The sequence below is a fragment of the Perna viridis genome, chromosome 11 (genome assembly GCF_037379345.1).
Source record: "Perna viridis isolate PV_CMFRI_1.1 ecotype Kerala chromosome 11, ASM3737934v1, whole genome shotgun sequence".
Lineage (NCBI taxonomy): Eukaryota > Metazoa > Mollusca > Bivalvia > Mytilida > Mytilidae > Perna > Perna viridis.
In genome coordinates, this window is record NC_142455.1 from 32,167,724 (window position 1) to 32,185,057 (window position 17,334).

General features: G+C 31.8%; 1 protein-coding gene across 7 annotated transcripts in view; it reads right to left on the bottom strand.

The window, feature by feature from the left end:
• Window positions 1–5,016: 5,016 nt before the first annotated feature.
• Window positions 5,017–17,334, bottom strand: part of LOC148603750 (uncharacterized) — a 32,865-nt gene continuing 20,547 nt past the window's right edge. For 5 of the 7 annotated variants that reach the window (XM_088554092.1, XM_088554091.1, XM_088554087.1 and 2 more), the window contains 4 exons: window positions 16,820–17,072; window positions 16,440–16,544; window positions 12,472–12,486; window positions 5,017–11,356 (listed from right to left, as the gene is read on the bottom strand). In XM_088554092.1, coding sequence (XP_088410218.1) covers window positions 11,322–11,356; window positions 12,472–12,486; window positions 16,440–16,544; window positions 16,820–17,072 — 408 coding nt within the window. In that variant the 3' untranslated portion in view covers window positions 5,017–11,321. The remainder of the gene's footprint in view (window positions 11,357–12,471; window positions 12,487–16,439; window positions 16,545–16,819; window positions 17,073–17,334) is intronic. The other 2 variants (XM_088554094.1, XM_088554090.1) reach the window with 1 other exon arrangement.

The following is a 17,334-nucleotide window of genomic DNA, read 5'->3' on the forward strand; positions in this document are numbered from 1 at the left end:
ATATGTCATTTTTAATTCGCTGTGCATACTCCCAATAAGTTTAAAAGAATGTCAAAATTTCGTTACTGCCAATTAATTTTTATGAGTATACAAGTATGTATATAAATGAATCCAAATATGCTTGTACTATAAAAGAGAGAGATTCTCCACTTATCTTTGTCATTTAGACAAACTCTTAGGCTAAAGCACTTTTGTTCCAACGATGAATCTTTAAAGAGACGTTTGGATCAACTAAAAATCAATTTAAGATGAAGGGGGTATAATAATAGCACTATAAAAGAATGTTTAATAGAAAAAAATCATAGCATCTCTAGGGGTAGCCTATTAAAGTATAAGGCAAAGAAAAATGTAAAAGAACTCCATGTGTCCATACACACCACTTTTTTCTAAATAACAGCCATTCTACCATTCGTGACCACTGGAAAACTGTCAAAAAAAATTCCACACTATCCAAAATCCTTCCTGAGCTATCTATGGTCGCTTGCAGATAGCCTGACAATTTGCGTAATCTGTACGTGCAGGCAGAAATATCTAAGCCCAGCTTAACTGCAGATGAAAGTCGATCCCGTGGTGACAGAGCCCGGTCGTCACCATTTACTAGCACGGTCACGGGGAAATGTTACAAAATATTTTTAGCGTGCACTAAAAGAGTGCAAATGCGATTTACTTACTTCGCTGTCACGTCTGTGACTTCAAATACACAGAAGCGCCCTAACAAAAAAGTCCTTACTTTAAATAAGTCAACATTTCAGACTACCAAACCACGATTTCGAGGATTTCAACAAAGTGCAAAATCCAATCCTAGAACAGAATACGATCTGGAGCGATCCACAGAGGTTGAAGCAGAAATGGTCTCGGATAAAAGAACACCCACACGGAATAGATAAAAAAAAATAAGTTCGTCCATGCTTGTATATTTTTTTTACAGTGTGTGTTTATGTTTCTAGTTGAATTTCTCACCAAGTTCAAGATCATCTCAAATTTATGTTTCAATATTTTACTTTCGGAAATAATCTTAACACGTCACAGGTATTCAGTTGATGATGAAGTGAGTTAATTAGGTTCGCTTTATATACCACCCTACACGTTCAATTTATGTCTAGTTCTGACGATGGCCTTAGTATGGCTGAAATATTTGCTCGTTTATATTTTCTTATAACATCTTTATCGGTATCGCTGTACAATCTTTTAGACTTATATATATTTGTTTCTATGATAATGAGTGTCATGATCTCTACATGTTTTGTGATACAGGTGTATCCATCTGCGCCATAAAATCTGACTTGTTCAACGAGTCATAGTTTCCCTTTCCTCTTTCGTCTACCTCGGACTTGTCTTTTTATGAGCAACTCGGCGGGTGTTTCTCGAAAAAAAAAAAACAGAGGACGCTTACCCTACCGGTGCACCTGGCCCATGCTCCCAGTTTTTTAGTGGAGTCCGAGTAGCTCATTTGCTTTTGTTGCTTTGTGTGTATGATTTTAGTTACTTTGTGTTCTTTGTTGTGTATGTCTGTTTTCCATGCCTGGCCTTTGTCCCTGGATTGCATTCTTTTGATTACGGCTATAACCTTGCTTCCCTTGATTACTCTAGAAAACCAACACTTATCAGGAAAAATAAAACCAGGTTCCAAAATATGAAATAATTCATATGTATTTTAACACAGGTATTCACCTATATATAACCGATATACAACACGATAAAAACATATATTTGCAAGTGTAATCGCATACATCATTTATTTTTTTATTTTTGTTATGGTGGACTATACTAGTTAGTGGTGTTGTTATAATTTTAAACATGTCCATTACTTCACTATTTCATTGCAAGTCTCCAAGATGGATTGGATCATGTAGCAAAAATGTTACTAAATTATTAAAATGTAAGAACTGTACTAGACTATGTAATAAACCCAAAGAGCAAACAAAACGAAAAAAAAGTCTTTCCATTCTTCAAGTGAGACTAAAGCATTAGGAAGGCAGAGAATTAAAGCTCCAAAAAGAGCACACTATACAGAAAACCAACTTTATGCGCACTCCTCGAGTATCAGATATGTAACAAGACCTCCACACACGTATTTCGGACAAACCCATCCAAGTAGAAAAATGGATCATCGAACGTCGTACCCTTCAGATAATACACCAAAGTCAGCATCAAAACAAAGAACAGTTTCTGATTCAGTGTTATGGGCTGATGTCACTAGAAACATTGATATATTTTCTTTTGTTTTGGTTTTACCTTCTTAAAAGCTCATTAGAAGTTTTGTATCATACTTTTTCCTTGTAATTTAGCGCTTTTGAATGTGTAGTTTTATGTTGACATAAATGCCGAAATGTATATGTTCATCCTCTCACAATGTTGTCATATAATGTTGCACAGAAATCATTGTTTTAAATATATGCTGGCAGTTTATTTCTTTTCAACTGCTGTGGCATATTTATTTCATTCCTCTCCGGCATTTGAGCTTTTACAGAGCCCAGTGCGTTTCCATTGGATCGGGGCAATCGGATGACGCTAAACTTTGTTTCGGTGTACCACAGGGCTCTGTATTAGGACCTAAGCTTTTCTGCATGTTCGCGAGACCGGTTAGTGAAATTTGCTTTGTTTGTTTTGTTTATTTGTTGGGGTTTAACGTCCGAGCAGCAATATTTCAGCTATATTCAGACGATGAACATGAAATTGATTGATTGATTGTTGGGGTTTAACGTCCGAGCAGCAATATTTCAGCTATATTCAGACGATGAACATGAAACGGATGATAAAATGAACATGAAATGATGATGAAATGAAAAACGGGATGGGACACAAGGACAGTAGGGTCTACAAATTTTGATTGCCACTAGAAAAAGGGAGGGATGGGTAAGGTCGGGCAATTTAGCCTCCTGTGGCGGAGCGCAAAGGTTCCTACTCCTATCGAATACCACAGCAGGGTTCTTTAACGTGCGAGGAACGTGGCATCTTTCCCAACACGGTGCACCACTATGGTTTGCGGTCAGGTTTTCCATATTATAGCCTGACAACCCCAGCATGTAACACGCCAGGGGTACCCAATTCCACCACCTGGGGCACACATCCCAGTTGCTCTGTGGGCAGAGCGCCTAGCCCCCGGCTAGGTTTCTGAGCACTATTTAGTCGCCTTTTGCGACAAGCTTAGCGCTGCTGCAGGTCTATTCTTTTATCGCCCGGACCTGCACGGGGCCAACCCCTGTTTAGGTGGTTCAATCATTGATTCTTTCTTAACGTACAATTGCTATCAATATTAATATTACCTCAAACAAATTGTAGTCTTTCATTATAGTCTATTAGTTATTAAATAATTTAAAGCAACTAAGAAAACCTGCAACAGATTCAACCTTCTGCAAAAATGACACTACTGAACACTTTTGTCTATGAAAATCGATAATCTGTGGGACTTCTCTTTTTTTTTTGGGGGGGGGGGAGGTGGGGGATATCTATTTGCTTCATTCCCCTTACAATTAAAAAAAAAAACATTATTTAATTATTACCGCTGATTGACAGGTATCGTACATATTCTGTGATACTTCGAACAATTTTAAAAAGTTATACGAGTTCAAAGCAATACATGACAGGTTTATTCTGGCTATTCCAACATTCTAAAATTTGTAGGTAAAAATTATAAAATCCATGTAGGAATAGCCAGAACGGTTGTATAAACAAGGGATTAAGTTTGTGTATACTGTAAAAATAAAACTTTAATTGGAATTCTAAATGTGTTGGAGTTACCTGTCACATTTTTGCTGTATGTATGAAATTTTATTTGGGATCTTATGAATTTTAGACTTGCAAGTGTTTAGGTGTCATTTAAAGTTTTTTTTTAACAAATAAAAAAATGAGATTTTTTTTCACAATTTTATTAAATATTCAATATTCATGTGACAATAAGTCATTGATAATACGCACTTAATATTCAAGCACTGATAACATTGTAAATGAAAAAGCAGTAAATAAAGTTAAAGTACACATGATTTGTTTAAAAGAATCATACAATAAATGCATAAATAAAACATACAAAGCAGAACAGTTCAAGCACTAATGAAAAGTTCACAAGTCTACTCTAAATGCAAAAGATGAGAAGCAGCGTCAGCAAACGACTGATGTGAGTTCCTGGTTCTGTAGACGAATCTTTAGTGTTGTCAGTGTGTAGTCGATCTCTCGGTATTTGCGTTTTCTTGGGATACGCTTACCATTGGCTTGGTACTGGAGCAAGGTGCAGGCATGGGCGGCTTCTTCGTTCGTTTATTAATTAACTGAATTTAATTTTCAGTCTCTATCTTCTTTCCAATATTTGAACATTTTAAGTTTATATTAAAAGCAATTCACCAAAAGTTCGCAAATATTGTGTAAGCATTATTGTGGAATAACGGCGGACGGACACCGGCACATCATAAAACGTCCAATCTACTAAGACGAATATGTGTTAAACAATTCAATAGAATTCCAAATATTTTTGCAAATGCTGTTACGTAGGAACGAGAAAATACCCCTTTTCAGCCAACAATTCCTAAATATTTTAGGTAATAACCCCTAAAATTAAATAGTGTGGTACAATTTTATGAAGTTTCATATAGACATGCCTGAGTTTTAGTTTTTACTTTATGAGATGCTTGACTCGAATTCCTAATGGTTGGGTTCATAGCCCCTAAAACATACACCAACCTTTCTTTTGTTTTATAAAACTTTTTTATGGTCCACAAACTTTTATCGGAGTAATCGCACGAACCCAAATGTATTAGGGTGACGACACAGACGACACTGTACCATTGTATGATCCCAATTTTTTTTTCAGTCGTATAAAAACAACTAAAACTTGAAAAAAAACATTCTATGTACGTCTAAAGTTCACTATGACTCTTATGATTTGAACCATATTTACGGAGAGACAGAGCCTTGCATATATATGTTACTGATTGACATTACTAGCTTTGAAGTTTTACAAATTCTTGGGGTAATAGATTTCCAACTTTACAAGTTATATTTTATGGCATAAAGAAACTAATAGAAATTGTATGATTTATTGTTATGGTTATAATATTACAGTCAGTAAATGTACAATACAAATTTTGTATCATAGTTTTCTTTATTTACATTTTACAATGGAAGATTTGTGGATATGTTAAATTTATATACATAATATACCATATTTATCATACCATATCCACACATATAAATAACAGTCATGACCAAAAAAAAAGGAGTACATTAAATGTTTAATTTATCGTTTACCTGATGGCGTCAACTACCAGCTCCTAATGATATAAATAATGTTACATAGCATAATCGTCAGGAAATTTGTACTTATATTAACATACCGATTTCAATGTCAATACGAATCTCAATGTCTTATCACATCTCTCAATCACTTTCGTTATACACCGATATACCACTTACTTTAGTTTAATTCATTAATTCAAGTTTAGAAATAGGCTATCTCATCAAACGGTCTGTTTTTGAACACAACTTAATACGCAAGCAATATTAAAAACCAAAAAACTGTACTCGAGTATCAAGTAACCAGTTTAATACAATAATTCTTCATAGTATTTGTTTCAGAGCCAAAAAAGCGGAATAAATTTGAAATACATGTACATGTAGACAACAAAAAAACCTATTGTTTGACTTAATGAAGTACTATGATGTAATTAAAGTTTTGAATAATCCAATTTTATAACTATTATTTTTTAGAAAACGGAACGTTTCAATAAACCCAAACAACTTTAGATGCGGCCGTGTACTGGTTTAACTAAATAGAAAAAGATAAAAAAAAAAGTAAATAACTTTTTTCAAATATATGCTATGAATCTGCATTGAATCACAAAACCATTTTATATTCAGGAAAGTAAAGACCCTTGAGCAACTTGAGAAAGGGTTAAGTATCATTCTGTAACTTGTATACCGACACCCATTCGTGTGGTTTCTTTTCAATATTGAACATGTACTATACAATCCAAAGTGAGAAGATACCATTTGATGGCACTGGTTCCTCATCATTTCTTCTTATAATGACAGTCAGTTCAACAGAAACAGGAACTAATTTAGGTTAAACAAAGCAGAGGTAATCAGATCATTAAGAGATGCTATTCTGCATCATTTCACATCAAAGAATGAGAAATTCTGGCTGTTAAAGATTTGTCATGTGATATTGTGCTTTAGGTTCTTCAATGAAATAAAACACAAATGCTGCTTTTGGGAATTACCAATAAATTAACTGCTCTTAGGAAGTGATATTTCTGTTGTCATTGGTAACATCCTGCCTGCGGTTTAAGGCACTACCAACGTTTCAGGCAATGCCATTGTCCCTTGGGCAGGGAATTTATCATGATAATGCCTTTGTACACTTACTCATAACAGCTTTTGTCATATAACATCTTTTTGGTTGTAAAACAAACAATGTTAGAGCAAGTGACATAGTATACAAGGAATATAGCTGGTCTACCCTTAAAAAAATAATAATTACCTGATCAACATTCTTAGGAAGTTAACCTGATAACTAATAAGGAGATATAAACCATCAAACCTATGAAATAAAACCGTTTAAATCTCCTTATTAGCTGTCCAGTCAAAAATCTAAAACCTTTCATCAGTAAATGGTCATTATGTCATGGGAAAACCAACTCTATTCCCTGACATTTACTGTCTTACTAGCTGTAAATAGTTATCAATCTTTTAAACAGTGAAGAAAGAAGTGTAATAAGATGAAGAGAAAAATACATATGATTTTTTAACAGATCATTCAATATGAATTCCACTAGTTCTCAATACCAAACACTACCGTCGAACTCACAAACAAGACTAGATATAAGCAAAATTATTAATATGAACTTTTCAAGATAATGAAAAGATGAGGAGGGTGTCAGGAGTGTCAGAAACGTACATAAATTCAAGATGATAACTAAAAATTAAAAGCCTTTTGGAATAACATATGGTATTAATTAATATGATACTAATCTTTTTGATTATGATATCCTTCATACTGGTTAGGCTAATATATAAGGGAGATAACCGCAAGAAAACTAAGTCAACCTCTACAATTAGAAATGCTGATTTCTGACACCCAGTGCCATCTTATCTCAAAACAACATTTAAATCATCATTAACACTAAACTGACCAAAAGTTAGTCACAGCACATATAAATATAAATAATACATTGACTTTATGATACATATAAGCCATTTTTAACAGTATTTGATCTCTTTAAGCCGAAATAAAAAAGCTGTATGATAACATATAAAAAATTAAAAACACTGATATCCTTATGGTTGATTCGGCTACAATTATCAATAAATAAAGCTTAAGATTGTATTGACATAATTTTGGTTGTAAATCCAAATGTTTTCTGAAACCAAAAATATCCGAGTTGGTTTCCATATTAACAATATAAAATCCAGTACAAATGTTAGTAGAATAATAGTTGAATGGAAGGGACAGATTTTGTATTTGGTGGACACCATGTGACTTCATTAACTCCATCTCAGATGTGGAGAGTGAAAAAAATCTAAATTCATGTTGACAGTAGTATAGGTTAGAAAGAAAGAACCCTTACTTTTACATACAGAAAATAAACTTAACAATTGACAAAAACATAACAGATCCAAAAATATTCAACAAATAAACAAAACACAAAACATGCAGCTATAGAGACAGATTATATGGTGGAATGATATGATTATGGAGACGATGTCACTATACACAGCAGAATAATGGATTTTTTAGGTTTCCTTACTTCCTTCTAATCCTTAAAGTGTACCCGATTCCTGAAAACCAGTTTAGACAAATTTGACACACAGGGGTACTTGCTACTTTGCCAAAAAAACTATTTCATTTTCGAATAAACTATCATTTTGGTTTGCCAAAAAATGTTCCTTTATATCATTATGACTTATTTAACTTCATATTACAACATTCAAATTAATATTTTCTTGTCTTAATTTCATTATATTTAGAGTAGTTAAAAAATAAAATACTTATTTTATCATGATTCTCAATAATAGTGTATTAAGGAATGGCTAAGGATATGGCACTGCAATGAAACAGAGATGCCTCAGTAAAACTATAAAACTGAACATTATGTCACAATACTGAGTCAGATTAAGTAGTAAAATATATGTTAAATTCAATCATTCTTGTACAATGATCGGACATTTAGAGAAACACTTACCCAAGAGCTGCAAACCTAATTTACCTCACAGTATTGCATTTATATTCCTAAAGTGTAGTTCTAAGAGATGCTTCTATTTTTCAACAGTTTATACAAAATAACCTGGTTTGCAGCAGTTCACACTTATTAAGGTCGAAATCAGCTTAATTGCATGTACTGTCTTTTAAACAGTTAGAAACATTCCTTATAATTTAATTTCTAATGGAGTGTAATCCAAATATTAAGTTTTGGTGTTGTTAAAACATTTATTTTGTTTTGAGATTAATTTAATATGGAGTGGGGACCAATTTACATTAATAACATCACAGTACCAAAGTAACTTAAACAAAAGAACTTGAATTGCTTAAGGAGAAACAACCAATCAGAAAGCTTGTTACAAATCAAATAATTTATTCACTTTTCCAAGAATTTTCTTTGGGAGAAGACTCTTTATATTTTGACAGTCAGGAAAACCAAAGGGTTTATAAAATCTGAAGTATATTTGAAATTTAAAACTGAACACGTGAATGACACATCCATTTAGGTGTTCTGGGCACACAATAAGATTATGTTTACATTGGAAATGTTACAGACTTTTCAACAATTTTACCTATTATAAAGTACATGGATAACACTGACAAATATAGAGCCAATAACCAGGGCATATAATTTAAAATAAAAAAAAATTCACAACTAAATATTTTCAGTTACTTTTACAATTGTTCTTAGTGCCTGATATTTTCTATCTTAAGCTACTGACTCAATATTTAAAAAATACAATTTCAAATGACAACATAACATCAAATTGACAGTTATGTCAGTAAAAGACTGATACACATAACAATAGTTTTGAACATCTGAGCTTCATCCACTGGTTTGTATATAAAGGAAAATATCCTAATTATCATTTAGCCAAGAATATTATACCCACTTTGGAAGTTTTCAAGATTTTCAATATGAATAAAATGTGTTTGTATTCTACAAGATATAATATACATAAATATGGTGCAGAAACAACAAGTGAACAGAAGTTATAAACATTAGAAATGTACAAAAAATATAAATTTAAAATTCTGGAAGAATAAATTAGCATATCATCCACAGAAAACATCATGATTGGTTTTTAACATTAGAAAATCAATCAAAATCAGCATTGTTGAACCTATCCCAGAAAATATTTCCAGATAAAACAACCACTTTCTTTTAAATGTATATTAATCCATAAGTCACTACACTAAAACTAATGAAATAAATAAAAAATGAAAAGGAGGCAGTATGTTTTACAGCTAAAAACTAAAATACATGAAAATATTAATAAGCACATTTTACTGCATATACACAGGTTATGCTTTCATGCTAAAGTAGATCCTTAAAAACCATTTTAAATTAATGTCAGTTGTTTAACAAAAGGCAAAAAAAACTTACTAACCTCCGTAGTCATGGTGGCATGAATAACTCCCTAAGTAGGGTAAGTTTCATAAATAATTATTTTTACTTATTATCTTAAATCAAAAATAATTAAAAATTCAAATAAAACCTTGTTATTTATCATAGGTGTTCTTATTGTGTCCGGATCAAACCTTTGTTTCCTACACAATGCACAATGCATCAGTGAATCTGTTAAATCAACTGTTTTTCAAATTAGATCTAACTTTCAAATAGTTTAGAAGATAAAAACCAAAGCTGAAATTAAATTTAATTATCTAATGTTAAAAACTTTTCAAGATACTAAAGCACTACATTTTTGTCATGAACAATTTGTACCTATCACAATACGTAATATTTTTCATTAATAACTTAGTTCCTTAGAAGAAATTAATTAAAACTTCTAAGCCAGAAAACATATCATACTCGCCAGCAAGTCCCCTTATTTTCCATAATAGCAAGGAAGATTATATATTTGTTGTTCTTCTTAACAAGAAAAGGTACACCTGAAATCTTTAAATCAGGGCTAATAACCACATCACAAATTACTTTAATAGGTGTTAAATTTGGCAATTTTGAGCAAAGTTTTTGCCATTTCTAATTTTGGCAGATGCTAAGTGGAGCATAAAGAACTTAAGCTCAGAGTGTAATATTTCTCAGATTTTATTCTGGTGTTTCAAGACAGACCGCTAAAATAACCAAAATAAGCACCCCATGAGATAACATGCTATAATGTATAATGGGTTAGAATGAAAATAATATTCTGCAATGATTCTCAGATGAAAAAATAAGAATCAAAATAAATATGTTAGAAAAAGTTCCAAGTTAGTCATAATGTAACACAACAAGGCAACAAATTCCACACAAAATGATTGCCATTATATAAAGGTGATACAATGCATTCTACATCTCTTACTTTGCATATTATAATGATTAATAACATCACCAAATGATTGTGAAAGTTATGAGCAAAAATTAATAACTGTTCATGATCTTTAAACAAGTAACCAATTTTCATTACCATTTTGTAATATATTCTAATTGAAATTATGTAAACTTCGCATTCCACAGAAAAAATTGTGTTAGAATCTTTGTTTCTTAATCATTGGAATTTTAAATAATACATGTGATTAGAAAGCCTATTCCGAAACATGTTCACAATACTTTTCATTATTAAGAATATATCATTTAAATGCTATGTACTGAATAGCTACATTTGTATCATGATAAGATATATTTTATTATGTTCATTTTATGTGTTTCTGGACACAAAGCAGTAATCCTGATAACAAATATCCAAAATGTACAACATTTTGATAAAAGTATTAAAAAGCACCACTAAAATGCCTTAAACTGGATAAAGATCTTCTAATAATATGAACATAAAGGCTTAACAATATGACAGCCTCATTTTCACATTTAAGTCACATGACTAAAAGATAGACTCAATGTCAATATTAAGTCACATGACTAAAATATCACATTATGAACACAGTTAATCTGTACCAAGAACATCTCCTCACGGAGTTCACAGTTGACAAAAAAATGGAATCGTTCTTCTCCACTTGATTCAGAATTGGTTGGACAACTTTTGTTTGAAGTCAGTATAACCAGCTTACTGCACATTTTGTCTTTCAAGCTTCTCAATGATTAGATAAGCAGATCACAGGTAGGTTTGAATGAACAGGAATATTCCACATGAATTGCACTTTCTAAGTTATCATCCTCCATGTCACGAAATCATCATTTAGGTGGTGGAGGAGGTGGTGCTCTTCGATCTATAAATAGAGAAGGTACTATTTTAAGGCAAGGAACTATATTTAAAACCATGCAGGCATTTTCCAGTACATGTAATAAAGATATGAAAATGAGGGAGCATATATATATCAAAATGATGTTGTAAGCATGAAATATAAATAGAAATTTGAAATAATTTTGTGTTGCTTCTGATTCTTTGTGTAACTTGAAACATAATTAATAAAAGTAGTATAAAGATTTTATAGACTGTATATTACTAAAACATTTTTTAGTTTCCATTACTTCAGAAAATTGTGGTTTATTTTTTTTTTTTTAGAAAATTAAAATCATAAACAATATATAAATTTGAGTATTTCTCAAATATCCGAATCCTGCTTAGGCAAATATCTTAAATAATTAGACAGTTAACTCATAAATCAATACATACATGCATTAGTTTTATATTAATATCATAACTGATACATAAAAGAAAAGAAAAAAACATGTCCATAGTCAATTTGAATACGGAGGAAATCTATATATATGTAGAATCTTTCTAAGTGGAAAAAGCCTTGCCATGGACAAAGAATTTAGTCCATGCACCACAACTTAACCTAACTGACATATCAAGTTCCCAAAGGTAACAGAATCATGTGTCAAATTAATAATGGAGCCCCTACCCTGCAATTATTCATCAAGTCATAAATTAGTTTTATAAGTAGATAATCATATGCCCCAGCATAATACTATGATGGGAACAATTATAAAATCTATACCGCTTCACTTGCTATGGCAGACATCAAATTAAACTGCTTTTATTTTAATCTGCTGGTGCATTGTGGGTAACATATGTTCTTGAGGCTTCAGAAATTCAGTATAAGTAAAGCTGTCCATATCAACAACAGTTGATAAGGGCCATCAAGCAGTTTATATTTCATCTTCTTAGTTCATTATCATGCAAAACATCAACAACGTCCTGTCTGCTTAAATACATGTTACTTTGAAAAATAGACAACTTCTGTTAATACTAGACTTGATTTCTTTCTCGTCTATTTGAGATGTGTATAAAAATATCTGGAAGCCAATGTGAAGCTAAAGCATGTTTATGGCAATAAAATAAGAGGAAAGCTAGCTGTATTTGGGATAAATATCTTACCCATGTCAGCTCTGCCTTTAAATGTTAAGAATGTCTATTATCTTGCTATTCTAATTGATATATGTAAGTCAATGAAGACAGAATTATTGTTAATCATTTTAATCAATTGCATATACTCTTTAAAACACTATACTCATGTAATCCTAAAAGTAAATAAATACAGATAGTAAACAATCTTCAATTGAGAGGTATCTCATTTCACTTTCACCCCATGGTACAGCCAGGTGTGACTGCAAATGGCTTAAACTGGGGACAAGAATTGCTACCATATGATAAACTGGAAATAGGGAACAAAATATTGATGAATTCTATCATAAAAACAACTTTTCAAATTTAATAGTTAGGTCATTTACCCCCAAAAAAGTAAGGTATCCTTGACCGCAACAAAATTTATATCCAGAACCTTACAACATTGTGTCGACTATTTAATGCCTAACATAGTTCGATTACGCTAATATGCATATGTGTGCATAACTCTACTGCAAACTAACAAATTTTTGCAAGTTATTAAAACTTAAATCCCCCCCAAAAAAAACAAACAAACAAAAAAACAAAAAAAGGGTGTTTGTTGCAAAAATAAATAGTAGCAAAATCCAAATGATATCCTTCAACGACAAAACAATAAGATGTACAGATAGATTTAACTATGAAACTAAGGGCCTATACAATAAATCTTAATTCAATATTGAGTAGGCATTGACTATAAGCAACCACAGTATTTCTTTTTGACCAGTAATGTGTTTCACTGTAAATGCAGATATAAATGAATTGTAGGCACATGCATGAGCAATATATATTATGTTGGTAGAGAATGTTAACTTATTTGAAATTAAATTATCATTTGAATATATGAAATATTATTAAAATATGTATGTTTGTTTTGAACCACATATGCGTTTGTTCATTCACCTAAGATTATATCAATTAAATATTGTATTGGGACAGTTATTTCAAATTAAAAGGTAAACATTGCACGTACATCCAATCATCTTTTGTTATTCAATTTGAATTTTTAGACATTAAATACATCAATTTAGGGGACACTTATCTCTTTGCAACATATTACTTTTTTTTCATTCCTATCATTCTGCGTCCCACTAACTTGCACATGCATGTTGCCGTACAGCTCTTCACTCTCGCTGCGGCTTCACTGAAGCTTGAGCTATGACTTAAACACTAGTTTATGTTTTCTGTTACCATATATTAACCTGTAACACCAGGCTAAAGGAGTCTAATGGTTATTTAAGGTAGAATATTAAAATCCTGACTGTTTACCCAAGGGTTGTCCTTCTAAGGTCTCCAAACAACTAATATTTAAAGAGGACAAGTAATATACAGAACATTCATGACATAAACAATTGAAATATATAATGTATACAAGTAATTACTGAGGATGTCAATGGTGAAACAATAAAAACAGAAAACAGTAGAATCTTAATAATCATAATTTGAAAATAACTTTTTTTATTGAAGTAAAAAACAAAATAAGGCTAACTTATATTTACATTACTAACCCCAAATTTAAAGTTATAGAAAAGTGGTTATAATTATGTAACTTCACGTACCAGTAAATGTAGTTTTCATGTTGTAAAGATTATGCTTCAATTAATACCTCAGTAACTACAGGACAGGTCCCCTGAAGTCTTTAAATGTACATGCATTTAGGAACAAAATTAAAACAAACATGACTTGAAAAAATGATCCCTATATACCCCCTAAACTGTGTTTTTGGGGCGAATAAGAAAAAACCTTCTAACAGATGAATGTCTCAGAGCATTTGCTTGTACCTGTAACCTAATAAAATTTTATTTTATTTTATTTTTTTTTTTTTTGGAAAGGGATTTTATTTTATTTTATTTTATTTTGGAAAGGAAATTTAGGAGCTTGTCATGTTTGCCTAAATGTATGAACAGTTCTCAATTCTCATGTTTTTTTTTTTTCAGAAACTGTACTTACTTGCACATCACAAAATATTAACCAATTATAACTTTAAGTAAAAATCTACCCCCAGTATAAATCTATTTTCTGATATGCTAGTAATAAATAACTAGTAATAATATTTTTCATGGAGCTCAATTTAGGTCAACTTGATCCTGTAGATGAACACAGAATCTTATGATAAAAAGTTTCGAAAGAAGTTGCATGTGCAAGTCAGAATAATTTCTGAAAACAACAAGAGTTATCTCCCTTACTTCTACATAAAACTCATTGTACTCATACTAGTCAGCCCTGAAATGTAACCAATTAGTGTCAAATATCTCCTGTTAACTATCTTCAACTAATTTTAAACTTAAGGGTGCATAATATACTGTCTTTAACATCTCCAATATAGATAAATCTGCAATAAATGATTTTGTGCAAAGGTAAAAAATGCTGTCAGACGATTTTAATCAGATAGGTGTTCCACTACCAGGAAAAGTTTTGGAAACCTAATTTTTGACAAGTCATAAGCTTTCAAAATATTTCCTTGTCTACACAGTATTAGTACTATATCTTCTCCACAAAGTATTACATGTAATACATAACAGTACATACATGTATGATGAAGCTTTCTTTTAGGTGTTCTGTAATGCTACATGTAAGCTATAAATAACATAATGTGTGAAAAGAAAGAAAACTGGAATGAAACTTTTAAAATCGCCAATTTTATATGTTTACAATTTTTATGTATTCATAAGAAATATATATAATAACGATAAGAAGTTGAAAAAACAAACCTTAATGAGGGACCATTTTTTGCAGACTTATCTATACTGTTGAAAAAAAAGTCCTGTGCATAAAATAGGCATGGACCCAGGAAGTGCTGGAAGTAAGGCATGGCTTCTGAAAGCCTTGAATTAAAGTGGTACAATCAGGAAGCTTCAAATTTAAAATTTGGCCCCAGGATGTCTTGAATTTAAAGCATTAATCTTGGAAGCCTCTATTTAGCTTTAAAAGAGTTAGGTATATAAAAGTTCTGCTGAAAATTTGTTCATGTGATGTTTTCAATAATGAATGCAGGTTAGTTCCTAACACACCTGGATCCAGCCAACAATGTGCAAATTACTGTGAAGTACAAAAATTTATTCTCACAAGAGTGCCTGTGAAGAACCCTTATCCAATAGGGATGATTTCCCCGTGTAGTTTCATATCTTCATGATCTTATAACTTTAATGCAATGTATTTCTTCCTTGTGCCATAAGTTAACTTAGTTAATCCTTCCTGAACCAAACATTTTACCACAAATTTTAATTTCAATAATGCCTTGACATGCACTACAAAGAAATTAACCAAACCTTAGAAATAGAAAAATTTGTTCTTTTTGGATTTTTTACCCTTTGTTTTGTATATTATCTCAAACTCATCACCTAGAACACACAAATATGGATGAATTTAGAAATCACAAAATTGAAATAAATTGTATCCTACAGTTTTCCAGCAACAAAGCCATGAACACTTAAGCCAAATAAAATTAATTAGTAGATTTTCATCTTGGGAATCTCAAAATCAGAATTTTTTGCATCATTTTCTACTTATGAGGGACTATAACACACAAATCTTTCATTTCTTTGTGACTAAAATGATGTTTCTTCTCTGAAACTGATGTGGCTATAGATGGATTTAGAACATATCTATACTTCAAATAGCTCATAATAGGCTAGCAAACATCTGGCAAGAAAAAAAAATTTTGTTGTGAAGGTGAAAATCTACCATTTAAGTTTACATAGCTTTATCAAAATGTGTAAATAAACATTAAATCAAAAGTACATTAATGCAAATTTAACAATCTGAGTTTGATTTAAAATTCATACCAGAAATAATGTTTATATTTACAACATAAGACATTTACCCAATTTCATTTCTACAACATTCCACCCATCAAGGAAAGTGATTTAACTTAAGCATCAATTATATGGTATATCTAAAAGCTATTGCCCTCCACATCGAAGAAGCAATTTCAAAATCACATGTAGTAAACAATTACTTACTAGGATTTCTGGGGTTACGACTTGGGTAGGTTTTGTTACAGCGACCAAATGGTTCTGGTGGCGGTAATTCATTCGCCGCATGGAATCGGAATCGGTTTACAAAATCTTTAAAAGCAAAATAGCAAGAAATATGATTACGAATAACAAATTTGAACCTACAGAATTAGTGGATTTTATTTATGTTTTACATACATGTAATTATATCATCACCACACAGACTCTAGTCTCAAACCCCTAGTGTTTTTTTTTTTGTTTCATGTTGTACAATTGCTACCTTAATGACTGTATTCTACTTTCTGTAACTATTTTTTAAATACATTCGTTTTTTCTCAGTTAAACAAATTTTCTGGACATACTTGACAATATAAACATAGACTAACCATCTGATCCTCCAGAATAGTGTCCCGACCTCCTCTGAGGTGGGGGTGGAGCATGTCCATTTGTTGAACCCCCCCTCATTGGAGGAGGGGGAGGTCTTAACCCTGGTGGGCCCCTTGACTGACCAGGTGATGCTGATGTTGTCCTTGTGGGAGGGGGTGGAGGAGGAGGGGCATTAACTCTTGAAGGGGGAGCTGTTGATTGTGGTCCTCTTGTTGGAGGTGGAGGTGGCCTTGATGAAGGTGCAGCAGGTGCCTGGAATACAGAAATATATATATAAATGTTTAATGTTTTACATAAATACCGGTACTTCTCACTGCGGGTCAGAGAATAGTTCTAACCATTAACTGACTTCAGTTATCAGTACCTCTGAGTTACTTTTGAAGTTATTATTTAGTAAGTTTTTCCCTTGAATCAATAAATCTATTACCTGTACTGCCCTTTACCAAGTTACAATGCCAACTGTTTAAAGATCCATTATTCTTAGGAAATGACCCCCCCCCCCAAAAAAAAAAAA